The sequence below is a fragment of the Miniopterus schreibersii genome (genome assembly GCF_964146895.1).
Source record: "Miniopterus schreibersii genome assembly, chromosome: 11".
Classification (NCBI taxonomy): Eukaryota; Metazoa; Chordata; class Mammalia; order Chiroptera; family Miniopteridae; genus Miniopterus; species Miniopterus schreibersii.
Genome location: NC_138111.1, coordinates 43056501 through 43083750, shown reverse-complemented (window position 1 = coordinate 43083750; position 27250 = coordinate 43056501). Strand labels below are relative to the sequence as shown.

The window sequence follows — 27250 nt, the reverse complement described above, 5'->3', positions numbered from 1 at the left end:
CTCGATCCCCAACAGGGGGTGTGCAGGAGGCTGCCGATCAATGACTCTCTCTCATCATTGATGTTTCTATCTCTCTCTCTCCCTCTCCCTTCCTCTCTGAAATAAAAAACATATTTTCTTTTTTAAAAATTCACTCTTAAGTCCAACAACTGAATTTAGTTCATTAAAAGTACATAGTTTAACCAGATATTATGCAGGGTCCAAACACCATTAGCCAAGCCAGATCTAATTAACCATCCCAGCTCTGTCCCCAAGCAACTCCTTCACTTACGACATTCTTTCAGGGGTTCATCGCTCCAGTCCCTGCAGTCCTGTTCCTGGTTACATACTTTAATGATATCTATGCATTCCCCGCTTCTGCACTTGAACTTTCCGGGGCCCAAGCACTGATTGACTACAAAGAGAAACACAGACGAGAGATTCCATGAGTGGGTCTGATCAGGGCAGTCCTTTGACAAACCCACGTGAAGAGACCCTTACCATTTTTGCAGTTGACTTCATCAGAGCCATCGACACAGTCTCGGATACCGTTACACTGCCTGCTGCCATGGATGCAGCTGCCATCCTCGCATTCGAACTGGTCAGGTCGGCAGGTTCGAGAAGCTACAAAGGGAGGGAACACCATGGGTTGAAGCCAGCCAAGTTGTCCCCGGTGACTACATGGAAGGGAACCGAACGTGCCATACTGATGAGAACGCTACGTACGACAGTTGACCTCATCGCTGCCGTCCCTGCAGTCAGGATCTCCGTCACATCGCCACTTCTTGTGGATGCACTCGCCAGAGCCACATTGGATCTCGCTGGCTGGGCACTTGGTGTGTATCACTGGCTGGCGGCCACACTGCTCCAGGGACTCATCAGACTGGTCGGAGCAGTCGGCATCATCGTCACACACCCAGCTGAGGGGGATGCAGGACGAGGCGCTGCACTGGAACTCGTGGGCACCGCAGGACGGCGGGGCACAGTTGAGCTCATCGCTGCCATCGTTACAGTCGTCCTGGCCGTTGCACACAAAATTCCTGGAGATGCAGCGGCCACTGGAGCAAGTGAACTCGTCAGAGCTGCATGTGATGTTGCCTGTTGAGAGAGAGCACGCCCCACTGAAAGTGCATCAGGACTGCCTTTCAACACTTTTATCCCAAAATCTAACCTACAGATCTTTGATCATGAATCCTAGCTTTCTAGCTTAATTTAAAAGCTGAAGTGCAGTTATATCAATAGCCAAATCCCTGGGATACTGGGAACAGTCTCACCATGTAAAAGATGCAGGGACACTTGAATAAGAGCAGAAATAAAGGACAGAGAAAAGAGCTGAAGACCAGAAATTAATTTGAGATGAGCACCACAATGGACTCTTACAGGAAGTGATCAATAACTTAAACAGGGAGTTTCATTCTGGAAGGCAGAGACTGAGTTATCTTTAAATGGACATAGTGCTTATCAGGCCAGACCATATCATTAGCTGAAACTATCATGCCTCAGGTATTCAGGCAAACGTACTCATAATAAGCATTATGACACTATCCCCCAAAAGAAGCCATTATGCTATACCACCATACATGGCTCCTTCTCCTTATATCCTTCAAATGAGGATCACAAATAACAGGTCCTAAATACTTAGTTTTATAAAGTCACTTCAAGGGCTAGAATTGCAATCTAGCAGCCAGGTATGATAGTAACGATAAGCTAGTCAGAGTCAAAGATAAGTCAGTTTGTACTGTGATTCAAATTCCAGCCAAATGAATTAAGGTCACAATTTGGTGGTAATTAGAGTAGAGACCACAACTCTCTTGGGAAGCCAAATCTAGATTTAAGAGGGAAACACTTGGCAGCTCCAGGGCTTACCAATACATAAAGCTCAATTCTAGGATTAAACGCCAAAACTCATTAGACTAGGTGCAGTGGTATTGACCTCAGAAAGTAATTTCTACACACAAGACATGTTTCAACTGCAGGTGCCCTGGACTCGTTTGTACACTACTGCATTAAGAGAACTGTGCTCCTGGGGAGCTGTAGTTACAGAGGCCCTATAAAAAGGGCGGTAGCTTGAAAGAGTGTTCAAAACAATGTTTGTTCAGCCTCGAGATTTTCCCAGGGCCTCACCTTTAACGTGTAGCATTTATTACACACTTTTCAAGAACAGAAGCATGAAAGGGAATGAAACAGAGTTGGCTTTTACAGGTAGAAACTGACAGAAGATAAAGTTACCACCAGCTGGGTAGAGTTTTCTTTGGGTATCTGCTAGCATGATGTTAATGAACACTCCTGTGCCAGTTTAACTTCTGGAAGGGTTAAAATAGAATCTGTTTGGGGGCTAAGAAATGCTTGTATGATATTCAAGTATTTTATTTCAATAAGGAGATCCAATTTAGACGTGGGAATGTGTTTGCTGGCCCTGCTCCCCTTCTGGTGCGGAGCCAGAGAGAGGAAGGGCCTTGGATTATTGTCATAAGAGACAAAAGTCCACACACTTGGTGCTTCACTGAGCTGCTTCTAAATGTAAGTGCCTTGAATCACTTACCTTTTTATTTCTATTTGTCTAGAAGAAAACACCAAAGCAAGACATGGTCAATTTCCATATGAGCTTCTTTCAGACTTTTAGGGTAGTTATGAAGGACAGGTAGTTGAGCAGATAGCGAAGTCACTGAAAGCGAGTCAATGTAATTGCATCTTCATGCCTAAGTTAGCTTCCCCTGCCCACCCTTCTTTGAGCAAAGGGGTCTTTGGGATAAGCCACTCAACACTGATCTTCTTACCACAGTTTTCTTCATCTTCTCCACTGTCACAATCATTTTCACCATCGCATCTCCAGGACTCTGGGATACACTGAGTAGAATGGGCGCCACAGCTGATTTCATTTGTGCGGCATGTTCTCATATCTGTTGATGATATACAGTCTCAAAAGAGCCTCCAGACTCATCAGGGCAAAGTCGCTGCTCCTGTGCTGCTTGGAAGTGGTACATCTAAAACTCAGTGGCCTGGCATGCTGGTGCAATTTGACTTACTAGTTGAAGCCTGCGTAGATCCTTTGCCAGCTCCATTGCTTAGAAGCCATGCCCCAACCTTTGCTACCTGGCAGTACACCTGAGAGCCTTGACCATGTTACTCCTTCAAGGTTCCGTGGCGTGCCCAGATCTGGCTTTTGTTTTACTTGGCATAGTTAGGTTTATTGGCTGGCCTGCTCCTTGACCGTTATTTATCTGTTGGATATCAAGTGGCACACCCAGATATCTAATCCCAACTTCATTAAAGGCCAGGTGGTCTAACACCCATGAGGTCTTCCTTCTAGGTTCCTTTACGGGCCTCCTTCACAACTGCCTTTAGATTTACATTTGCAGAGTAGTGACATCCCATACATTTTGACTTTACTGGGTCATCCTTTACCAAAACTCAGGGCTGAATCTTTATGGAACCTGTCGTTACATATGGTAGCTCACCTGCCTTGACCAATATTCTTATTACTCCCCTCACTTCCTGCCTACAAAATTGGCATCACACCTTTATTTTCCTTTCTGCTTGATTTTCTTTTGTAACCATTTTCCAGACCAAAATTTTGTTCATTAGTCCTCCACTTTTAGCGCTTCATTAGGTCTCTACTGCCTGAAAATGAACTCCAAGACTTTCTTCACCTTGACACTCAAATGATCCCAAATTGTCCTATCATCACATAGACTTTTTCCTGAATGTCAGCCTAAGAACTTGGATATACATTTGCATAACTGAAATTTCTCTTATTTAAGAACAAGCTGTAAGTTCCCTACTTTAATAACTTCAAGTTACGTTTTTGTTCAGAATCACTGTATCACCCTACTTCTAGCCACTTTACCTCTTCAGTAATAGATATCTTTTTCATAACACGAGAAGCTGTGTGTGTAAAAGCTTATACTCGGCCTACGGGAGACCCTTCCATCTTGACTTAGCTTCCAGGACCAGAGTACCATCTGCTCAGATTCGTCATTATCAAACATTTGAAATCTGTGCACCTAGTCAAGGAGTTCTTAATGAAGTCTGCTGGCTTCAGTCTTAAATATTCAACAGTGAAGCTACCCAAGAGAATGTCAGTCTTGTTAGACTAGGGAGAACATTCTTTAAAGGACACTGATGAACTGTAAATGACCTGACTGACTTTGGAGTCAATTGGCCTACACTTTAAGGGGGTCAAAGGAAAATGACACTGAGTATTGCATTAAACAACACTTAGAGCTATGAGACGCGGAACAGCTTAGAAAAGTGCAAGTCTAAAAGTAAGTCACACTCACGGCACTGTTCTGGGCTGTCATCAGAGCCATCTTCACAGTCAGGATCCCCATCACACTGCCATCGGCTGGGGACACACTGGCCATTGTTGCACACAAAGTCAGACTCGGCACACGTCTTCTTCTCTACAAAAGTTTATTTGCAGGGTTAAAGTTGAAGTCACTTACCCAAGAGCCCTATATTCCCATTACCTTGTGGAATTCAAGCCGAAGTTGACTAAATATGCTAGTTGATATGCTTGAAAGAAAGCCCCACTGAAACTATAACCAAGTTCAATACTAAGAGGTTGGACAGGAAAAATAGGAAGTGGCTTTATAAGTTTCAAGTAATTGTGTAGCTTTTCCCTTTGGGACATCTCAATATAAGCACTTAGAGCTCCCCTGAGCAATGCTCCCACTTTCCCTCTCGACTTTCATACCTGGGAGGCAGAGACAAAGTCTGGTCAAGAAATACTTCATTTTCCCCACCTTGTGTGATCTTGATTGTATATACATCTTTCTGCTTACCTCTTCCAAACCCCCCTGCCATGTGGCTAGACGTTATTTATGCAAAGACTGTATTAGGAAAAGCCAGTGATGACTCTTAAGATGACCCAGGTTAGTTTCTACTTGGAATTGACTCTAATCACTGTCTTCCCCCTTTACAATATCAGAAGCTAAACCAGAGTGACCCTCTTGTTTAGGACACTCTGAACTCTGAGAGTTGTACATAGTTTAAACCCCTGACATGAAGCTGTCCCTTTCAAATTTTCAGCAAATTGTCAGCTTTTAGTTGACTTATCATTTGAGTTAGTCAGATGGTAAAAGACTTCCAAAACATGAAGAGAAAACTTTCTAAGAAAAGACAATAGGTTGTGCCAAATATATAAGTTTAGACTAGAGGCAGAACTGTTACTTACACCAAGAGAACAGTGGACAAGAGTGAGGTCCTACTAGTGGGATATTTAGTGAGGGGATTATATTACCTAAGGAACCCAGAAATAGCATGGAACTGAGTGTCTTATAGAATAAATGAAAGTCTTAGTGTTAGAGTGCAAGTGATGGAAAAGCGTTGCACAGGAGAACTATGTTTGGTCTTGAGATTGGAGAGAAGTTTCTTCCCTGAGACTGTAGAATGGACTTCCTATGCTTCCAAATAAGCTCTTAATCTCTTAAATGGCATAAAACCATCCATAGTATTGCCCTGAGAGCTTAAACATAGGACAGTCAGCCACAGTGTTTACACTCTAACATTTTAGTAATGATGCATGAAGAAGTAGGTAATGGCATAACAAGATGGCAGTTGATGAAATCTACATTAAGCTGTTTTTCTTCTGTGTTTCTAGTTTGGATATCTCATAATAACATCTTTTAAAAGACAAATGACAATGTTATCACCGACATTCACACACAACATTGTTTCAGGATTTTTACAACACAGAACAAAGGGGTCAAGGTACCTACATAAGAACGTGTAGTTCTCAGCTGTTCTGGCTGATATGAGGCTATACAGATTGCATAAACAGGCATTTCTCACAATGATCTTTTGATTGATACTGATCAGTGGGTGTGATGGTATATCCCCAATGTCTTGGGAGATGTCTTCCACCCTGCCTAATGCTTTAGGATTAGCATTTATTGCAGGCAGAGAATTATCTGATCTCTGTGCTGGCTTGTAGTTACTGTGCTAGGAGTTAATTGACCCTCTGCAGCTTTAGGGTTTTTTGTTTTTTTTTACTATCTGTGACTTTCTTTTGGGGGGTGGAGGTAATTGGAGCCATCTGAAAATTTAACAAAGAAAGTCTGTTCTAAGCAGTCTTCTGTCTTCACTTCTAGTCCTCCCCTCCCTTCTCCTAGCTTCCTACACCAAATGTTTGCCTGATCTAAGATAAACCGGGTCCTGTCATTTGAAAGGAACTCCACTTTATCTTCAGCATTCTGTGCTCAAGATGATAACCCCTTGTCAAACATTCAATTATGTTCCTCTAGACCAGGGAGCACAGAATCTTTGGACTCTGGTTCATAGGAAGTCTTAGGAATGGATTCCAGTTTCAGAATCTCGATACATTTGTAGAAATCAAGGTAACATCATTACTTCTCAATAAAATGCATAAGTCCCAGTGAGGTGGCAAGTGAGACTGTCAAACTCTTTACTCACCACAGTTCTTTTCGTCACTGCCGTCAGCACAGTCTTCGTCCCCATCACATTTCCACAACAGTGTGATACAGCGGCCATTCGTGCACTGGAATTGGGAAGGTTCACATTTGGCTTTTCTTCCTAAAATCAGGAGGGAACACTTAACTAAGCTTGGGATCCAAGGGTGATTAGTTAGAGATTCAGGTTATCCAATACCTATGGGCAGGGATCCTCTGAGAAGGACAACTGCAGACTCAGCAGGCCAGCACATTCTGGGGGGGGGCAGACTTGGATGGGTCTTGGGGCAATGACTGACAGTAACTAAGTTCTTAGCTGGGCACACGCTGTCTAGATAAGACTAGATTTCCCAGCCTCTCTGAGAATACATTCTGGCTAATGCAATGTCAGCAGGATTGGTATATACAACTTCTAGGAAATATCCTCAAAGGGACAGGGGATCCATTTTCCTTCCCTTTATTCCTTTCTGGTTCCTGAAAACTGGGCATGGTGGTTGATTGGAATACTGATCTTGGGCCAATGCAGCCAGACCAAGATAGAAGGAACCTAAGTTGCCCAGAGAACATGGGGGCATTTTCATTGGCTCTGGACTCTTTCTATCATTTGTTTAAAAGTCACTTGTGTGGCTATAATCACACAGCCAAATCTCAATCCTTTAATGGTATTTCTGGTCCACATTCCATACTGTTATTCATGAATGATGCTCCTATTACAAGCAAAGTGAAGGAGATTTAGAAAGGTCAGCAAGGAAAGGAAAGACATAGAAGTTTAATACCATGGTTCCTCATCTTAGAACTTGAAGTCTGATTATAAAAAACACAGGTTTATGAAACGACTCTAAGATAAGATAAAAAGCATCAAGAAGGTACAGTTAAGAGACAAATGGAAATCATTTTTAATTTAGTGATTGGAGAAAAGCAAAGTAAGGTAGAGCCACAGACTTGGGTTCCATTTGTCAGAACCTCAGTTTTCCTATGCTCAATGTATGGATATTTAACTCACACAATAATATGAACTAATTCTTGTAAGTAGGGCACTTAGTTTTTTTGCCTGGCATAGGACAACTAACATCCAGGTGTTTCCTATCATTAGCAGGTCTGTCCTTCTGGAGGATATGATTTCTTTGAGATAAAAGGCAAAGATCCGGTTGCTTAATGCAAATATACTGCAAATATTCGAGAAACCCAATGGAGCCATATATAGTTCATGCAGATTACTTAGGGAGGCCTTCCGATTTCCTGCCACCTCTCAGCATCTGCAGCTGTGACATGCTGGCGTAAGAACAGATGCTACAGTGACAAGCACAGACTGGAACTCTTGTGTTATGTACACAATACTCTAGCTGGCCTCCCTGCTATCAGCTACTCCCCACTGTCTGGGAGGATTCTATGCTTCGTGGCAAATTCCCAGGAAGATTAAAATTTGGTCCAAGTCAAGTTTGCCATATGGGTGTGGTTATCTTCTAAGGGACTAAATGTATTTGTTTAAAACCTGCTCCCAGGAGTCTAGTTAAGCTATGACCCAGGTAAAAAGCAGTGTGATCTGATTGCATTTCTACATACATTTCATTCATTCCACAAATATTTTATTGGGTGTAAAGATACCAGGGTTTTAGAAGGGAAAATGGGGGAGGGTAGAGGTTGCTGCCAGGAAGCTTCACCTGCTAGTTTTTATATTGCTAAACCAAATAGGAAGCACCTGGCTGCCTCTCGACCGTCTCCATCATCAGCCTAATCTCGATATATTCTCAATATGCTCAGTGCTGGAGTACATATTTCAGGGCCCACTGGCTTTAGCTCTATATCCCCATTGTGTTTGAGGGCCATGTAATAAGAATCTACTTTGAGTACTTTATTTGAAAAGTAGAAAAAGAACAGTTTATAGTCAGAGTACACTGATATAAATATACTTGGAAAGAACAGTCAGGTTATTGTCAGGATACTGTGCAGACCACAAGGCTCTGAATTTTTAAAAGGTTGTAGTCATTTAATGTTGTTCAGTCAAAATGAGACAAAAACATGGACGTTGATATCTACACTGTCAAAAAGGTAACTGTATAATCAGTCTTGGACCGAGACATAAAAGTAAGTGTCAAATGATGGATTTCCACTTCAGGGTTAGGTACCTGGAAGATCTTAAAAATGAGTCACCTGGAAGCTACATATTTTATAGACACTCAAACTGTCCTGGGACTAAATACAGACACAGAATATCCTAAGGCTCTTGTTTAGTCCCAATACCCTTAAAGAGGGTCCCTGAATGTAGCTGTAACCTGCAAACTATCAACAGTAACAAGTGACATCAACATTCCAGCGATGCTGCTTGCAGTGTCCATACTGAGCAGGCTCAGGGCAGACATGAGCATTTTCTTAGTGTTTATTCCAGTGGTCTAAGATGAAAAAGAGTTTAACTTCTACCTTTTCCTATCTGAGATGTTTCCACTTCCCCCAGGCTTCTGCCTGACTGTCATAAAGCTGTGTTTTACCATGACACATGCACAGCCTCTATTAAGAAGGAGGGACGACTGGGGTTAGGGGTACATTCTGCTCCTAAATGTCCCTGCTTGTTTAAGAAAGGAGTGAGATGGGGTGGGGGTGGGTAAGGCTAGCGGGCTTTATAAAGGGCCCTTTAGAGAGCGAGGAGTAAAGACCTTAAGCTTTATGGCCGTGTCTCTTGGTTTCCTAAGTACTTTGTTTCCAGAGAGTTACTGGGCAGAAGGTGCTCCCTCCTTATGTTAATTCCCTGCATCGTGCAGAGGGCAGAGCTCAAACAAGAAACCCAGTGCCGAGACCTCGGCCACCTGACTGTGACACTGTGTGGATTTTCTGTCCAAGTTTCTGAAAGATTCTACCTTATACCTCTGGTGTTCGACTGGGACTGCACAGAGCTCGAGGAGAACTGAAAACACCACATGAGCTAAGAAGCTTCTGGTTTCCAAAGCTTTGGGGATTTCAGGCTTGTGGACCTGTAGTCTGTTTCCATCCATGACAGTTAAGTCTCAAGTTCAGTGTTATGATTTCATAAAGGAAATGGGATGAGCTTGAAATCATGTCCACCCAAGATTCTTTTAATTCTTAGGCTCAGCTAAAGCCACTGATGCCTCAAAAAATAACCTGAGAAGTAGAAGAGCTAGGTACTCTACAGGGTGGGGCAAAAGTAGGCTTGAAGCACGATGGCTTTCTTTTGACTTGGCGTTGTGTGTAAGAATTTGAAAGGGGCTCTATTGTTTTAAGAAATCAAACTGTTGGACTAGATCTAGGTTTCCTTCTAGCTCTAACACTTAGAATGAATATCCCTACCCCTTTGGTTCAGGGGGTGGTATGTCACTTGTACCTAGTCACATATGTGGCTCTTTAAATTTGTAATGAATGAATGCCCAGAAGTATCAAAGGATTACTCTCTCATACTATCACTTACGCAGATGGAATCAGACGATGTAAACTTACTTCAAGGCACCTATGTCCCAGGAGCCTTGCTTACCTAAATAGTTAACTTTGCTACCCAGACATGTTGGCAGGTCACTGGCTCCAAGAAACTCAGGATTTTTAATGCAAATAGAAGTCAGCCTGCCGTTGTCTAATTGTCGCTGCATGGAGGAACAATATGTAAGCTTCAGGAAAAACTGCATAGGCCCTACAATAAATACCAAGCCTTCACACTGGGCTACACATTTCCCTGCAGGGCTCGGAGCGGCACCCTTGCAGGAATGTCCAGTAGCAGTGCATAGAATATGGAGATGTTTCATGTTGAGGCTCAGACATGAACTTCAAGCTACTCAGAGGGGCTCAGGCCACCACACTGCTGGGACTGGCAGGGCCAAGTATTCAAATCTCTCACCCCCTTCCTCACAGCTTGAGCATGCGGGTGTTATCTACTGGAATTTCTTCAGTCCATTTGCTTTGGCACTTCTGGGGCTGCCAAGGGCATTTATTTTTAGTAGGACTCACTTCTGCTTGGCCCTTCAATGCCAGTCTTTCTATTCATAGGTGAAAGCTTGTTTTTAGACAAGCAGATATCCTAGTCAGCAATGTTTTCCCACAGGGAAGGTTGGTAAGAGGGACTAAGCGAGAGGGCCCCCAAGATATCAAGCACAAATGTGTTCTGGCCTTAAGTCAGCTTCTGAGACACAGGCGGGGGCCAACTAAAAACTGTTAGATACTTAGGCTAATCCTTCTGATTCACTGAAATAAGTGAATCTTACAATTCAATTGTAAAATAGTTTTTCCATTTACATCGGATTGAGATGATTTTAAGAATCATGGACAACTAACTTAATTTCTTTTATTTGTTAGCCAAACACTGCACCAAGACTTCAGTCTCTTAATTCATTTACTTCTCAATGCTACATGGTCAGTACTACTATTCTCCTTTTATACATCAGGAAACCTGTCTGGAGAACAGAAGTAAAGTACTTGCCCAAGAATTTGAACCTGGGCAGTCTGGCTCCAAATACGGTGTTACTGAGCATGCATACAAACTAGAGCATCTGACTCAGGACTAATTCTTTTTAGAATATTGTGTTGATTTATAATTTGGGCAGTAGAGTCAGCTTAACCCAGAATTAGGTGGTTTTACTTGCCATAATGATACTATCCTAACACAGCTTTATTGTGGAGATAGAGCCCTTTCTCCTATTCCCATTTTAATTTTTAAAAAAATGCTGCTAGAGTATCCTTTCTTAGAAGGACAAGAAAAGGCCTGAGGATACTCTAGCAGCATTGGTGTTCTCATCGAAGGCACATTGGTCAAGTCAGAACAAAGGCCTTCCTGATATTCTTTGGAAGTTATTAGTTTTATGGGTGGTTCTCAAGCTCTCCTTTGCATAAGAATCGTTTGGAAGGCTTATAAAGCACAATGCTGGACCCCACCCCACAGAGATTCTGATCCAGTGGGTCTAGGGTGGGGCACACGCTTGCATTTGTAATGAATTCCCAGATGATTCTGACACAGCAGGTCCCTGCCCGCACATTGAAACCACTACAGGAAGGTTGAGAAGCTCAGATTCTCCCTACCATGGAAGTGACTCTTTCAAGTTCAGGGTTGGGATATATAGCACTCACCCCCCATAAGCCCCCATACCCATCACTGGATGGATGTTGGCGATAAATACGTATTGCAATATACATTAGGGTGACAGCCTGACATAAGGCCTTTGTGCTCATTAGGTAGGGAAAATTTATCTAGATGCTTTAACCAGCATGCACTGTAAAGAGGTTCTTCTAAAATCTGTCTTCCTCTCTCGTGCCCCATCTGTGATTGGTCCCATCACTTACTCTAAATCAGGAGTCCAAAAATGAGGCCAGATTCTTCTCCCCTGACATTTTGCCATCAAGCCCTGGCCTGTCCAAGCCCTCATCTCTCACTTGATCTAAATTTGTCTCCTGTTCGTCTGCCTCTAGGCTGCCACATTCTGTATCCAAATCAAGATGGTGATTCAAGCCACCTTCTAGTGCCAAGGATGGTATCACTTCCAGGCTTCCCACTGGCTCTAGAATTGAATCTAGTTCACGATCTATTCCTCCTGACTTTTCCCTATTAATTACCACCTGCCATCTGCTCAGGCTACACCAAGGTGTCCCACTCACTTCCCCAGGCCTGCACCCTCTCTGTTGCTTTGTCTTGATTTACTCATCTTACTTACCCCTGTTCCCTTATCTACCAGGAGTGGGCTCAGATATCACCCCTTGAATGAGGTCCTCAGTTCCCTTCTTGAGTCAGGTGTGGTCTGGCTGCGTTTCCGAAGTCTCCTGTGCCTGTCATGCAGCTGTCATGTACCGCGATGCTCTTACCCACCATTTCCAGCTCTACAAATGGACTTCGCCTAACGCGGGGCCTGGAACTTATCTTTGTAATTTGGGCCCTGGTGTCTGGCAGCTAAAGATTCTTTCGGCACTAGTGAGTATTCATGGATGCAGTAGTTGATTTGTTAGTTCACTTATAAAGCTGGTCTGAACTATAGACTTTCCTCAAGCATTCCTCCCAGCTTTTCTAAACTTGAAACCAAGCGTGACCAGTTGGCCTCATTTCCATGTGAGGAGAGAGGTTTGACATGCAGGGAAAGTTAGCAGTGGCTGACTGGTTAAGTTGGAAATTGGATGTGTGGGACCCGGCTTTTACTTCTGATATGTTTGAGAGCTCTTTGGTAATGTTGGCAGCAATCCACTGTGCTTGTCTCCTATCACCTTCATAAGACCATCTGCAGAGATGGAAGAATTTTTGGCTATGTCACATTATGGTCTAAGTTCTTAATGATTTTGGGAAACTTCATAAGTTGTGACACAAGTAGCACATAGGAACTCCAGCAACTCTCAGCTGCTGTCAGCCTCTTTATGATTAAGTCTTAAGCACTGGATCTGCTCACTCCTGTCCAGTGCTTCTCTTCCACACTGTCTTTGTATCACTGATTTCCGGGGTTGACTTCCTCACTAGATAAAATGCCAGGAAGGAAGGAACCAACCATCTGGTCACAGTGTCCCCATGCCTGGTGCCATATGCCCTATGGTAGGTGCTCAGTAGAAGAGGCAGAGTGCATTCAAGCAGATGTACAAAGAAGGTCGGCACCAGTCAACCACCTACTTAGTGAACCTGTGGATCAGTTAGCTCAAATCTTGCGAAGGCTTCTTAGGAAAACTAAAGATTAGAAGCAGTTTGTAAAATAGGAACCCTATTTGCTCATAGTATTTGGAGGAAGTATTAAGTTATAACACATGAAATAACTTGCAAAAGTTGTCTTTTGCCAAAGTTTTTTCACCTCCCTTGTTTGGCAGCTTCAAGCCCCACTCCATTCCCCACTGCCACTGTCACATATAGATACATAAAGGCTAGCTACTAGCCAGCAGGGCCAACCCGGACGACCCAAGTCGGTGGCAAGATCAACCATTCTAGCCAATGGTTTCATCTTATAGTTTCTGTCCCGAGAGGTATCTATCTCTTAAATACAAGGTCATGAATATCCTCCCTGCACCCCCACTCTACCCACCCATATAACACCTCTGAGATACAAAATGGGCAAAGGATTCCTAAGCAGACATGAAACCTTTTTTTCTTTTCTTTTTTTTTTTTTTTTTTTAGTAGAATCTGTACGTACTCTCCCAGCACCTAGCAGGCATTCTTTTGCTTAATTTAGAGCCCAAAATAGACATCAGGCCCAAGCTTTCCTAGGCAACTTCACATGAAGGGAAAAGTGTGTTATGTGCTAACTATAAGGTATCACCTGCCACCTCATTAGATCCTGCAATGCATCTAGTGGATCTAACTAGGTGGTATTAATGATGTCTGGAATTTTTATTGCAAACCAACAGAAGAGCTTAGCGAAGAGATACCAATTCAAATGGAAAAATGCACAGAGTGAAATTGAGATGATTTTCACTTACAAAGCCAGAGTCTCCTAGAGCTAAGTCATACTCTTCCTTGAAGTCCTCTGAAAAGCTATCCTTAGGTTTCCTAGCTAAAAACTCTTCAGCTGGGCAAAGAAATTGTCCCTGGTCCACTTACTTCTGCTCAACAGGTAAATCTAATCCACCACCTCTGCAGAAGGTATTCTTGGACTCTGCCTTGAAAGTAGTCCCAGTGCTGTGGCCTAAGTACTCTTTTGATATTAACATAGATGGGAACATCCTAAGCCATTTTGAGGCTATCAACTAACCATCTGGAGAGCAGCTGTATCAGCCCACCCCAGAAGCTCTCCTAAGGCAGGTACATTTATCATAAGCATCATCACAGACCTTATCATAGCCCTCTGAGGCATTTAATGTCTTATAGGCTAGTATGTGACGATGGCTTTCCAAAGAATAGTCAGCATCCAGAGTAAATTTAATTATGACTCAAAGTCATATATGTGACTGCCCAGACTAAATCACTATTCCCTCTATTGAAAAGGACAGCTTTATTCACATTCTGTGAGAAATGGAAAATGGTCTAGATATTTAATGAGTTATCTATGCTGTGCTCTGAGTCTTCTGGTCTTTGGATCAAAACCCGAAGCCATATGGCTGGGAGCTATCTGTTCCCTTGATCTCACGGTCATGGTCTATCTACTCTAGGAGTTCTTGTTACGTCTTATCAATTCGATACTCCTCCTGTAACAGAAGGGGCTTGTAACTACTTTCCGTCTTTTCTAGAATTATAAAAACTTCTCAAGTGAAATCGAGTTTATGGTTATCCAATATTATAAAAGGCAGAAACACTTCAAACAGGCTGTCACTTGTTTTGAGCATGGAGGCTGCCATAATTAAAATAGGCAGTTTTGTGGTACTCAGGTCTTAACATTTGGCAGCTCTAATGAACTTGGCCATTGTATGTGCTTTAGGTCTCTGGGGATTCAAGCAGTAAAACTAAAGAATGAAAATGACACAGGACAGGTGCATGACTAAATGTCACATGAAGTGGCCAACAGGGCAATTTGGGGAACAAAGCTGCTCCAGATTTCAAGAAGCTGTCACTACCAATATGGGCTTGCCTGGTGACCCTCCTTTAAAGAGCCCTGCTCACATGCACATTCTTTGGCCTAGATGAGAGTTACGATCATTGCCACACCTTCCCTTGGTGCTACAAGATGAACCAGGTTTATTCGCCCTTGCCCTCCAGTCTCCTATCCCTCCAGGTCTATTAGTACTCCATTTCACCAACCCACCCCCACAATAAGAAAAGTTCTGTGTACTCTTTTGCTAGTTGCTAGCCATATCTGAATAGCTCTCACAGAACCTTTGTTCTTCTAGGCTTTGGCCTTAACAAATCTATGGTACCCCAGATCCTATTCTTGGCTCCCTAGGCTGGAGGAAAATGGCCTGCAATCAGATTTACTACATTACCAAACTTTAACTTCTCTTGTTAGCCTGGTTTAATTTCCTTGCCTATCCTAGAGTATTTTAGACAGCATCATGCAAGTATGTGCCTGAGTGTGTGTGGGGGTGGGGGAGGTAAAAGTGTAGAAGACCAGGGCCAGAAAGTCTGCCTACATGCCCTGGGGCTTTGAACTTCAGACAGGAGCCAGTCTGGGTTGGCTTGGGGTCAACATCTGCCTCAGCAGACCCCAAATTCCCTCCAGTTCAGAAGGATGTGCCTCCTTTCCTTTGAAGAATTTAAGTAAGTCTTGCATGGGCTTCTATTTCCACTGTTCATGGCATGTCACATATTTCATAAGTGACTTAGGGGAGCAAAAGGGTCCTCACCTACCTAATACAAGGTGAATATACGGCTTCAACTAACTATTCTCAACAGTTTAGATGCATTCCTAGCATTCTATAAGATAAAGTTAGCCTCCAATGTGAAGTTATGTGTTATTAAGAGAATTACCTGCAGCAAAGAGAACATGGAGTGAAAATGAATATTTTCCTCCTACTTTCCTGGACCGTTACATCAGTAAGTTCCAGTATATTTTAGTCTTTTTGAAATAGTGGGAAAAGTATAATGCAAGTCATGGCACTATTCTGAAAAATGGTTTAATAAGTTAGTACTGCTCATCCATTAATGATTAATGTTGGAGTCTGAGAACTTGCGAGCAGGGCTTTGCCAGGCGCTCGGGTTTGTTACACATCGAAGGCCATGGTCAGGACGCTCTCGCCCTTCCGAGGAGTCCAGGCAGGGGACAGCAGTTGAGAGAACACTGGGTCTCGGCCTGTCGAGTTTTCACATTCCCCTCAAGATAACACTACTGAGGCTGCTAAATTGCGAGTCTGCGGAGCCATGTGACCCAGCTCAACGTGACCCGGCGGCCAGCCAATCGCGGAGGGCAGAGAAGTCCGTCCCAGCTTCTCACGCTCGGGACACCGGGCTGGGGGCACTCAGAGACTAAAACCCACCGAGGGGTGCCCGAGAGGCTGCTTGGCCGACCACGCTTTTCAAGTTCGCTCTCACTCAGGAGACATGTGACTGCGGGCAGGCGGGTCCCTCGGAGCCGCCTGGCAGCCGGAGCGAGGGACTCGAGTGGGTCCTCGGGACAGGGGCCGCTTTCCGCCCTCACTCCCTGGCGCTGGCGCGCAAGCACCCCCTTAGCGTCATGCCGAGACCCCTTGGGGGAGCGCCTGGATTCTGACCGAATCCTCTTAGAGGGGCTTCCTGCCTCCTGCCTAGGAAAGTTGTGCGTCCCACGCGGGAGGGGGGCTGAGGGCAGGGCTCCCGGGCCCAGCGCGGCAGACCCCCGGGGACTCGACGGTAGGCACCGCCGCCCTCTCCGCGAGCCACAGCCCCGCGCCGGCTCCCGCGCTGCTCCCTTTGATCTATTGTTTAAAATGAAGGCTAATTACAGTCACTACCTTAGGACTCCATTCCTCTCGCGGAAATCTCACCGGAACAGGGATCCGCAAACTAACCTGATTAAGTCTTTGTTCCACTCCCCTCTCCCGTTCAGCGACACGGAAGACCCGCGAGGTTTACAAACGCCGCAGGAGGGGGGAAACACCGAGAGAGGAGTCCTGTTTCAGCCTCCCTCGCCCCGTAGCCTGCACTCCAGGGAGACAGCCGCGAGCCCGGGAGTCGCCGTCTCGGCGAGCGGGCTGGGCACCGATCGCGGCTCCGCGGAGACTCCGGCTGCAGCCTCCGGACGCGCGCCCGCTCGCGCTCCCCGCCGGGGGACTCACCGCCCCGGCCGACACCCCGCGCCCGGGTCCCCAGAGATGCCCACCCTCGCCCTCCACCCGCCCTTAAGTCCAAGGAGCGCGCCCGCGGGGGGCTGAGGCGCGAGTCGTGGCCCGGCCCTCCGCCTCCTTCCCAACACCCCGCCTGGGAGCGGAGGCAGAACCATTGTTCAATGGCCCAGAAGCCCACACTCCCCGGTCCCTGCCAGGCGGGGTGGAAAACGAGGCAAAGCCGTGGGAGGAAGTGTAAGGGAATGAAGACTAGTTCAGGCAAGGCTTTAGGACACCCCAACCCCCAGTGTCCCCCACGCCCGGCTCGCTGTAGCCGCGACGCTGACAGCTCAGAGGCGCCACCAGGGTGGGGAGGGGGGAAAGGCGAGGAGAGCGGAGCGGCGCCTCCTCGGAGGGGGGTGGGCAAAAGGAGACCCGAGCCTTGGGGACCCCCAGACACCGACTGGTTCCGGGCAGCCCACGGAGGGATGCATCCTCACTTACCTGCTGCGGTGGCGTCGCTCTCCCTGGGCGCCCAGCACAGCGCGAGCAGCAGCCAGAGTGCCCAGCGCGCGGACGTGCCCATGGTGCCCGCCTGGATGGTGCCGCTGCCGCTGCCTGCCGTTTGCTCCGTACAACAAGTTACCAGCCTTTCGGAAAGGAGGAAGGAGTTGGGGGCAGGGAGAGAGGAGGGGGGAAGGAGGAGGGGAAGGAGTTAGAAGGGGGGAGGGAGGGAGCTGGGAAGTAGAGCACACCCCCTCTCCTACAACTTGCCCAATCTCCTCCCCACCTGCCAGCCCACCCACCCACCTCCCAGGGCTGCAGCAGCGGTGCAAGTCGAGCCTGTGGGCAGAAAATAATGCAGGCGCTGCAGAAGAGGGGAGGGTAAGGGGGGGGAGGGTATGGGAGAGCCAGGGAGGGGGAGAGAGGGGGTGGAGAGTCGAGAACCAAGGAGGAGACAGAAGAGAGAAGCCGGCAGCCGAGCACCCACTGCTGGAGCGCTGGGTGAGGAGCGAAGAGGGGTCAGGAGGGGGAGTGGTCAGCAGGGCGGCAGGGTTGGGGGGGGGGGAGGCGGCTTCAGCCCTCCTTTCTCATCGCTGCGCTGCTCTTAGGAGCTGGGGCCGCCAGGTGCCTCCGCTGGGGGTGTGCGAGTGTGAGCGTACTGGCGCGAGTGGCCGCGGGCACGGCGCTGCCGCCACCCGGACTGCTCGCGCGGCCCGACTGCTCCGCGCGTCCTCGGGCTCACGGGGGCCCGGGGCGGCTGCTGGTTGGTTCGCGCGCCGCTCTCGCCTCCAATCCTCGGTGCCTGTCCTAATTTCCTGCTCCAGGGAACCTGCGGCTGCAGCAACCGTGCGCTCCCTACAGTCCTTACTTACTGTACCCTCCCGGCAGCCGCCAGCAGCAAATGCAGCAGTGGCACAGCAGTTAGCGCTGATGCAACCATGGCTGCTATTGCCACCGCCTGCCCACTAACGGGGCTGGCAGCTTCCAGGGGCAACACTCGTCTCTCTACCACCCTCTCCTGCGCCCCCAAGAGAGACTGGTAATGTGAGGCTGGTAGGTAGCATCTTCCTCTGGCCTCGTCTTCCCACGCGAAAGTGATGAAGAGAAGGGGGTCCGAACGTTTGGGCTGCACTGATCTGGGGGTTCGGGATGTCTGTCTCAGTGGCACGCGGAGATGACGTTTTTGCTAAACATTAAATGTGTCTTTAAGTGTGCGAGAGCGTGGGGGAGAGCGTGCGCGTTGTGCCTTGTGCTCTGTTACAGAACCGGACTAAAATAACCCAGGGACGTTCCTAGCGCAGCTCTGCATTCTCTCATCAACATTCAAGTTAATTGCTAATTGCACAAAATGATAGTTTGGGGGCCTGTAATTAAAAGCTTAACCATTTCTTGTTTGGGGGAGGGGAAACCCTTAGGTTTATTCTTCTTGATACAGTTTGTCATATTTAATTACATGGCTCAAGGAAAGAAAAAAGGGAGCAAAGGCATGACTTCTGTAAAGGATTGGTTCTTGTTTTGTGCCTGGCAGTCCTGAGCCCATAATTTGCTTTTTTTGTGCACTTCAGTTTTCTTACACACTTTCCCTCGCTGTGGTCTGTTAAGCATCTAACAAGATGCGGTGGGCACACCGAGCTATTTCACCTTCCTAAATAAAGGGTGTATATATTTTTTAAGAGTTGTTTTTATTGTGAATGTTCAGACTCTGCCGGTTTCAATAGGACCATGCTCTGGCATGGCTCTGTTATTGACATGGGACTTGGCGGCACTACCTAGCTAACCTCTCCTTGTTCGGTTCTCCTGGGCATTTGTCAAGGCTGGTTATCAAGTGGGATGTTTATGAGGAACTTACTCTATCCAGGGGACAAAGAGGAGAGGAAAATTTTAGGAGGATACACTTTGGTAGGACCAGAGGATATCCAGATTGTGACTGATGACCCGGAAAGGGCTTAACTTGATGTATTGGTGGAGTCTTGCACAGCAGCTCATTTTGAATGCTGTTTTGCTCACCCTGTGTTTACATGTTTGATACAGACCTACAGCAGACACACACATGTTGCATGTAAAACTGATTTCAAATTTGTTTTATGCCATTTAGTAGTGAAGGTGCATGGAGGTGCTGTTCACTTAATAGGCATTAAGGTGTGAAAGTAAAACATTAGATGCATAGCATCTTCAAGATTCTCGGGGTTCTGAAAGACCATCTGATAATGAACTGTGGCCTTAATATGAGCAGACACAACATTAACAGTCACGTGGCTTTGTTTTTAATATTTTACTCAGAGATAAATGTGCATTACAAGTTAAACATTGATATGGTATAAGACATCTTTGACAAACATGTATTATACTTTATATCTCTCCAAGGGATATAAATAAACTGTTGGTGAATTTAGTTGCAACTCTATGTCCAATCCTGTAGCATTTTTGGCTCTGACTCTGATTGGCTGTGTAACTTGGGAAAATCACTGTGCCTGCCTTTGACCTGTAAAGTGAAAAGAAAACCAGTCCACATACTCTGAAAGTTCTCTGTGGCCTCAAGGACCAGCTCTCTGTAAAGCATTGGGTTATAGAACAGGTTTATAAGAAGGAATGCATTTGATTAATAAAGAAAATAACTGACCAAAAAGATAAATTTATCAAGTGGAGTCTAGTGTGGTTGACCTAACTGGGGTTAGAGAGGTTTGACACTACTGGATTCAGAAGCCTCCAGGTAAATGCGTAGGCAACCTCATTTTCCCCACAATTCACATTTATTTATCTGTTGGAGGAACACACATTGAGCACCCCTGGAGTGCAGGCAGGCACTGTGCTAGGCAGTGGGCATATGGAGATGCTAACCCTGGGAAGTTCACTCAGGATCTGGTGGGGGAGGCAGAGAAGAGGCAATTGCAGTACCCTATGCACAGCACAAGGATGCTTGAAGTGCTATAAGATTACAGGAAAAAAGCAGCCATTCTGGCTGGGGGTGAGGGCATCAGAAAAGGCTTTCTAGAGCAACTGTCTTCAAGCTGAGTAGAGTTGTCATTTTTACCAAGCAGTACCAATCCTTCTAAATGCTGGACATATGATAGGATTGCACTTCCTGGCCTCCTCAGGGTTGGGTGGGACTGAAAAATTAATGTTCACCAGTAATTTGTGAGCAGATGTTACAGGGTGCCACTTGCAGACTGGAGCATTTAACTACTTGCGTGAGATCCTCTCTTTTCGTCTATGTGGTGATGAGATGTTCCATGGGGGTGGCTGCTCCATTAGCCTGATGTCTGAATGACTAGAGTAGTTCTCTGCTGTCTACCTGTCTCTGGCAATGATCACATAGAGTAGAGGTCAGCAAGTGGCCATGGTCTGCTTTGTATGATCTATCAATAAGAATAGGTTATATATTAAAAGTTGTACCAAAAGAGAGACAGAGACAGAGAGAAACAGAGAAGTCTATACAACAGAAACTGTATGTTGCTCACAAAGTCTAACATATTTACCATCCTGGTCTCTAGAGAAAAAAACTTGCTGACACCTAACACAGACTGAGTGAGAAATGAACCTTTGTTTTTTTTAATCTACTGAGTTTTTGTTACCTTAGCATGACCTGGCATTAACCTGACTGATACAGGGGGTGAAGGGGGAAGGAAGGCAAGAGAGCATCAAGTACTCAAGAAAATGCAAGGGATTCAGGATGGTTCAAGGGTGGGTGCCAAGGGGACACCGGTGGGAAGTAAGGCAGAAGAAGGCAGGCAAGGACTGGATGATGTGGAGATTTGTATTGTCCTGCTAACACTTCAGACTCCATCCTGTAGGCCATGGTGAGGACTTCTGATAATTTTTTTAATTTGTAAAAAATTTATTAAGTTATGCAATTTACTGTGGAGTAATTATAAACTACAGAGAAAAATAAAGTAATTTTAAAGCATACTTTCAGTACCTAGAGATATTAACATACTTTATTTCTTTCCTTTTAAAAATGTATTTAATTTTGTCCTCAAGTCACAGAATTATATTGACATTATTATAATTGGGTAATTTATGGCTCTATTTATTTATTTAATTATTTGTTAATTTGCTTTTGTAAATTATCCATGAGCCCACTAGTAGAGCCCAAGAAATAGAATATTCACAGTAACACATCCACTGAGATGTTTCTCCATATACCCCTCTCCTAGCCTTCACCCCGGGAGGAAACCACTGTTGTGATGGATTTCGATCAGAGGACAGACCTCCAGTGTGTTTTGTAAAGTTCACTCTGTCAGTGGTATGAAGGGTGATTTATTTGGGAAGCAGAGTAGAATAAAACTAGAGGAAGGACAGTTAGAGACTGGTGGTGAGCGAATGCATAAAGAAAGGAGGGTAGAAACTATTATTGCAGTCAGAAATGTTCATATAACTCCTTCATGAGTTTTCCTCCCCAGTCCTTTGGGTATATCTCTTAGAGCAGTGTTTTCCAAACATGCACAATCCATCAGGGTCTCTGGTCATGTCTGCTGAAAGTGCAGATTCCCAGGCTCTCCCTCGGAGACCCTGATTCTGTAGGACTAGGGCATTGCCCAAGCAGCTGTACGTGTAACCGCACTGCCAGTGAGTCTTAGGATTAGCCATGATGAAGAAACTTTCTTAGAGAATTCTTTAATGCAGCTTTAACTGCCATATAGCTTTTCTTCTCTCAATTATGTATTTATTTATTTGTCCAATTTCTCCATCGAAAATGCTAAGGTTAATGTTGAGCATTTTTCTTAAGTTCTGAAGACTAATACATACAGGCAGCAGAAGTAATCTTCAAACCAATATGCTAGTGTGAAGCACTGATTAGCGTGTTTTCTATGCCATAGCCTCGCCATGGGAAGTAAGAAGTGAAAGGAGCTGCCCACTTCTGAAGTAGTAGCTGGTAACTTTCTAGGCCTCCATTGCATCATTTTCTAAATTTGTGGCAGCCCCAGTGAAGTGAGTGGGATTTACCCCACTCTGGATTCCATGGGGAGGGCCTGATGCTCTAAACCAGTGGGTCACAAACTTTAGCTTTCATAAGAACCACCTGGAAGGCTTGTAAAAACACAGATTGTTGTGCCCCACCCCGAGTTTCTGATTCACCAGGTCGAGGGTGGGCCCAGGAATTTATATTTCTAACAAGTTCCCAGGTAATGCTGATGCCACTGGTCAGGGAATACACTTTGAGAACTACTCTCCTAAACCCATCAGTATAACTTTCCCCCTCAGCCACTGTGATTGATTCAAGGGTCTCAGCCAGTCTGCCTATGGTCTTCTGGCCACACTGATTGGATATTTCAGCCCTTAGCACATTGCATAAGTCGGTCCGGTTACAATGAAGCCTGGGGCTTTTGCTTGATTAGAAAGGCACTCTCTTCTAAGCAATGTGGTGCATAGATATTATGCCAAAAATGTCGTAGCCATTGTTCCTCCAGGAAAGAAAGAAACCAGTATGAAGACTAACTGACTCACGGGTAAGAGAGGGCTGAGAGAATTGGAGAAATGGCATCCAAACTTGACCTCGAGCCTGAGCCCAGGTTAGCTTCTCCAGGTTCTCCCTTGGAGATCCTGATTCAGTAGGATCATTCTGTAGTGCTTCTCACTTACCTGAGCCAATAGAGTCCTTTTGTTGCTTAAGGCATTATGGTTTGAGTTTTCTGTTACTTGCTTCCTAATGATAGAGGTGCCTCTTGAGGGATGTAGCATGCTTACTGTAAAGCATTGGGCAAAGCTCCACATGTGGCCACCCAGTGTAAATAACATGCCTGACCCCTCCTGGAGAGTATTCAGGAGGGGAATGCAGATGTTAGTAAGGACTGTTTTAAACAACTGCTTTCTTCTGCATCCTGGCAAAGGCAAGTCTCCACTCCTACTTCAACCCCAACTCAAATGCTCAGTGAGTACTTATTACTACTGATGGACCCCTATTGAATGTTCTGATTTAATAAGAATATGTTTTTTTGAAACCCCAAGTCCAAAGACTATTTGGCAGACTGTTTTGAGCATTTTCAGGAAAAAAAAAAAAAAAAAGGCTAAATGTGGTAAAAAGTTTATGGCTGGAGAGAAACTTCAAAATGGGTTAAGTATGAGGTTAGATCAGTGGTTCTCAGCTGGGAGCAGTTTTGTTCTCCAGGGAACATTTGACAATGTCTTGAGACATGAAAGTTCCATTTTCAAACTTCTAGGGGTTTTGTGGAAGCAGGTAGTTGATGTATCCAGTGTTTTCTTACTCGTTATGTGTGTGATTTAAATTTGTATTATGCCACTGCTCACACTCCCAGAAGGGCTGAGTTTCTGAGTGGATCTGCTTCCTTCAAACCTGGCTGTTTGGGAAGGTTTTGGTCTTAGCATCTCTAACTTGTGTTAGAAACACATTTATGAGGAGTTGCAATGCTGATAAGGGCCTATCTGGAATAGGGGAGGAGAGTGCTCATTCTCAAGGCTACTTTTAGGTTCTCTGGTGGGTTGAAGAAAGTACAAGTAATTCGGACTTGCTGGAGGGTAGAGGGGTGTAAGGTGGGAGGACAAGTGCAGAGGTATTTGAATATTGTTGAGAGTTTTATGCTATAAACAGTAAACCATGGAAAGTTTCTGATCAAAGGACAAAGGGATCAGATATGTGTATTTACAAGTATGACTGTCTGAAAAGGTTATTCTGTTTGTACAGGATCCTGAAGGCACCCATGTGGTACCTGCAAGCCTTCAGGCATTGAATGAATGCAGGGAGGCTGTGTAGGTTAATGGTTAGGAGAGAAGGCACTGCCCCTATGTTCATTGCAGTGTTATTTACAATAGCCAAGATATGGAAGCAACCCAAGTGCTCATTGATAGATAAGTGGATAAAAAAGCTGTGGTATACACACACACACACACACACACACACATACACACACACAATGGAATATTACTTGCTATAAAAAAGAATGAAATTTTACCATTTGTGACAGCATGGGTGGACCTAGAGGGTATTGTGCTAAATGAAATAAGTCAGAGAAAAACAAATACCATATGATTTCACTTAAATGAGGGATCTAAAGAACAAAATTAATGAATAAACAAAATTGAGACAGACTCATAGATACAGAGAACAAACCGATGGTTGCCAGAGGGGAAGGGTGTTAGGGAACTGGGTGAAAAAGGTGAAGGGATAAGTACACGCTGGTAGTTACCAAATAGTCACAGGGATGTGAAGTACAGAATAAGGAATGCAGTCAATAATATTGTAGTAACTATGTATGGTGCCAGGTGGGTACTGGAAATACGGGGGGAACGCTTTGTCAAGTATATGACTGTTTAAGCACTATACTGTATACCTGAAGCTAATACAAAATAATATTAAATGTAAACTGTAATTGAAAAATAAAATTAAAATAGAGAAGGTGCTGGAGCCAGTCTTCATGGATTCAAAGCCAGGCTCCCTCACTTACTAATTGTAAAAGTTTAGGCACATTATTTAACCTCTCTCTATGTCTCAGTTTTTTTCACCTGAAAAATGGTCCGAATTCAATGCATTCATACCAGTAAAGCAGTTAGAGCAATGCCCGGCATATAATAAATGCTCAGAAATTGTTAGCTCTTATTGTTAATGATAATGACATCTATTGTTGTTGTTGTTATCAGCAGGCACCACATAAATGACAAGCAAAGGGGTTACAGGTACAGCCTCAGGATTAGAAAAACCGAAGGCAGTGGTTCTGCACCCTGCCTGCAGATTCAAATTTCTAGGAGAGCTTTTAAGATTGTCAACACTGGAGTTCACTTCTGACCAATTCAATGATAATGTCTGCAAATGGGGCTTGAGTGTGAGCATTTTTAAGCTTCCCAGGTAATCTGTGTTCTAACTGTGACCCACTTGGTTCAAGCCTGAAGCTCTGGGCCAGGGCAGTACAGAAGGCAAGCTGAGCAGTCAAGGTGAAATGGACTGTACCCTATGGAGACAGGGGAGTTGTGGTGGCTGCTGCAGAAGAAGTGAGAACAAATCCCCTGTCAGTGATCCAGAATAGTCTCCCCTTCCTCAAGCTGTGAATTCTGCTCCTGGCTCAGCATCCCAAATCCAGCTAGATCGCTCAGCTGTAAGAGAGCCAAGGACTGTGGGTGGTCAGAGACTCTGCACAGCCAGACTGTTAGGAACCCAGCTGGCATCTACCTATCAGTGATGGATTACACATCACCAATCTCATGTCTTTACAGATCAATCTACCAACAAGGGCTGGTTGAGTACCTTCTGTGGGACCAGCCACCTGCCAGGTGACTGGAGGGCAGCAACTAGATAGCAGTGTGGTCGCTGTTGGAGAATAAATTGTTATTGCTTTGTCTGCTTTTTCTATAGGAGCCAAAATCAGGCTTGTTAAGTGGTAATTGACAGTCCTTTCTTGTAAGTTTTCTCTTGGATTTGCTGCCAATAGGAAGTGTATTATTCCTCAGAGCACTATAGCATTCATTTATCGAGTGCCCACTCAATTATGAGGCATGACAGAGTTTGCCATCTAAAAGAGGAAAGACCACTTAATGATTCCTAGAGTCAGAAGTCTGGAATAAATGGATAGACAGACCAAAGAGTTAAGGGGATTTCATTGTGATTGGAGGAGCACTTTTAGCAGGAGCTGGGTCTTCCACTGAAACCTTAAAGGAGCCCTTGAATCAGTTGTGTGGGAGAGAAAGTATGTTTTGAATATAGTGATTTTAGCTGATCATCTGATAGGATAACACAGTGCAGGTTGTGCTTTTGTTAAACCATGGTGGCAACAGACTTAATGCCCAGTAGAGACTGGAATTCTGTTTTGGGATCTTAAGGATTATTTCTCCCACCCCAGGAGAAATTGAACTCTCTCAGAAAGTGTGTTTATCACAGCAGTTTTCTAGGTCTGACTGTTTTTCTGGATGGGCAATTCTTGCATGTGAGGGAAATAGAAAGCTTCATCCTCTGAGAGAGGTTTCCTTCAAGAGTTGAAGGATGGTTCATGCTTATTAACCCCAAAGTGAAGGATGACTGATTCTTAATGGCCTGAGTCAGACCTCGTTCCTAAATTATTTAGGATCTGTTTTGGGAGGAAGATGAGGGAAGGTAGTTTGGAAGCACAGATTAGACGTCTTACACAGAGATGTAGAGCTGGGGAAGGACTGGGATCAGGAGGAGGGAGTTTGAGAAATGAGACATACCTGAGACTTCTACTAAACCTAATACTTGCCTTTTACCTTCTTATCTGTAACACTCCAACATCACCAATGTCCTTTGAAATAAAAACTTACTTTTTTCCTGCTACAAGACTTAAGCGCTTGGAGGGCAAAAGCGATGGTTTAAATACTTGTAGGGCCTGCTGTGTGTATAAAATTGAACTGGAACATACAAGCAGATATTTTACTCAGGTTCTTTTAGCGAGCATGGGAAAGGCACCCTTCTGGGAATAAGTGACTGCAAAGAGAATGGATCATTGTTTAGTTTTCTTTTTATGGTCCTTCATTTCTCTCTTCCTCCCCTTGCCAGTCACTCTAGGAAAGAACAAAGAGGCCCTGGCCAGTGTGGCTCAGTTGGTTGAGCACCCTCCAGGTCCTATGCACCGAGAGGTTGCCAGTTCAGTGTCTGGTCAGGGCACATTCCCAAGTTGTACATGCCCTAAAAAAATAAATAAAAACATATTTTAAAAAAAGAACAAAGAACAAAGAGATGAGGGAGAGAGCACTGGCTAGTACAAAGACTATTCACAATACTCAACAGGAAAATCTGTGAAGGTCATTCATGGAAGTTCTTCTCTTACTTCTCTAGTGGCTCCTTAGAGCTCTCCTGACTACGGGGCAGTTTTTAAAATGTGAAACAAAAA

The 27250-nt window shown here is 44.9% G+C and overlaps 1 protein-coding gene and 1 long non-coding RNA gene across 9 annotated transcripts in view; one reads left to right on the top strand and one right to left on the bottom strand.

Annotated features, from left to right (window-relative positions):
- VLDLR (very low density lipoprotein receptor) overlaps window positions 1-18187 on the bottom strand; it is a 29749-nt gene extending 11562 nt beyond the window's left edge. For 2 of the 8 annotated variants that reach the window (XM_081152119.1, XM_081152123.1), the window contains exons 1-8: window positions 17766-18161; window positions 17460-17605; window positions 6394-6513; window positions 4260-4382; window positions 2757-2879; window positions 706-1077; window positions 481-603; window positions 272-394 (exon numbers count right to left, since the gene is read on the bottom strand). In XM_081152119.1, the coding sequence (XP_081008245.1) occupies window positions 272-394; window positions 481-603; window positions 706-1077; window positions 2757-2879; window positions 4260-4382; window positions 6394-6513; window positions 17460-17541 (1066 nt within the window). In that variant the 5' untranslated portion in view covers window positions 17542-17605; window positions 17766-18161. Of the gene's footprint in view, window positions 1-271; window positions 395-480; window positions 604-705; window positions 1078-2756; window positions 2880-4259; window positions 4383-6393; window positions 6514-17459 lie in introns of all 8 variants that reach the window. The other 6 variants (XM_081152121.1, XM_081152120.1, XM_081152124.1 and 3 more) reach the window with 6 other exon arrangements.
- Window positions 17764-27250, top strand: part of LOC308564219 — a 113742-nt gene continuing 104255 nt past the window's right edge. The window contains exon 1 of the long non-coding RNA XR_013999907.1: window positions 17764-17960. This is a non-coding gene — a long non-coding RNA (uncharacterized lncRNA). The remainder of the gene's footprint in view (window positions 17961-27250) is intronic.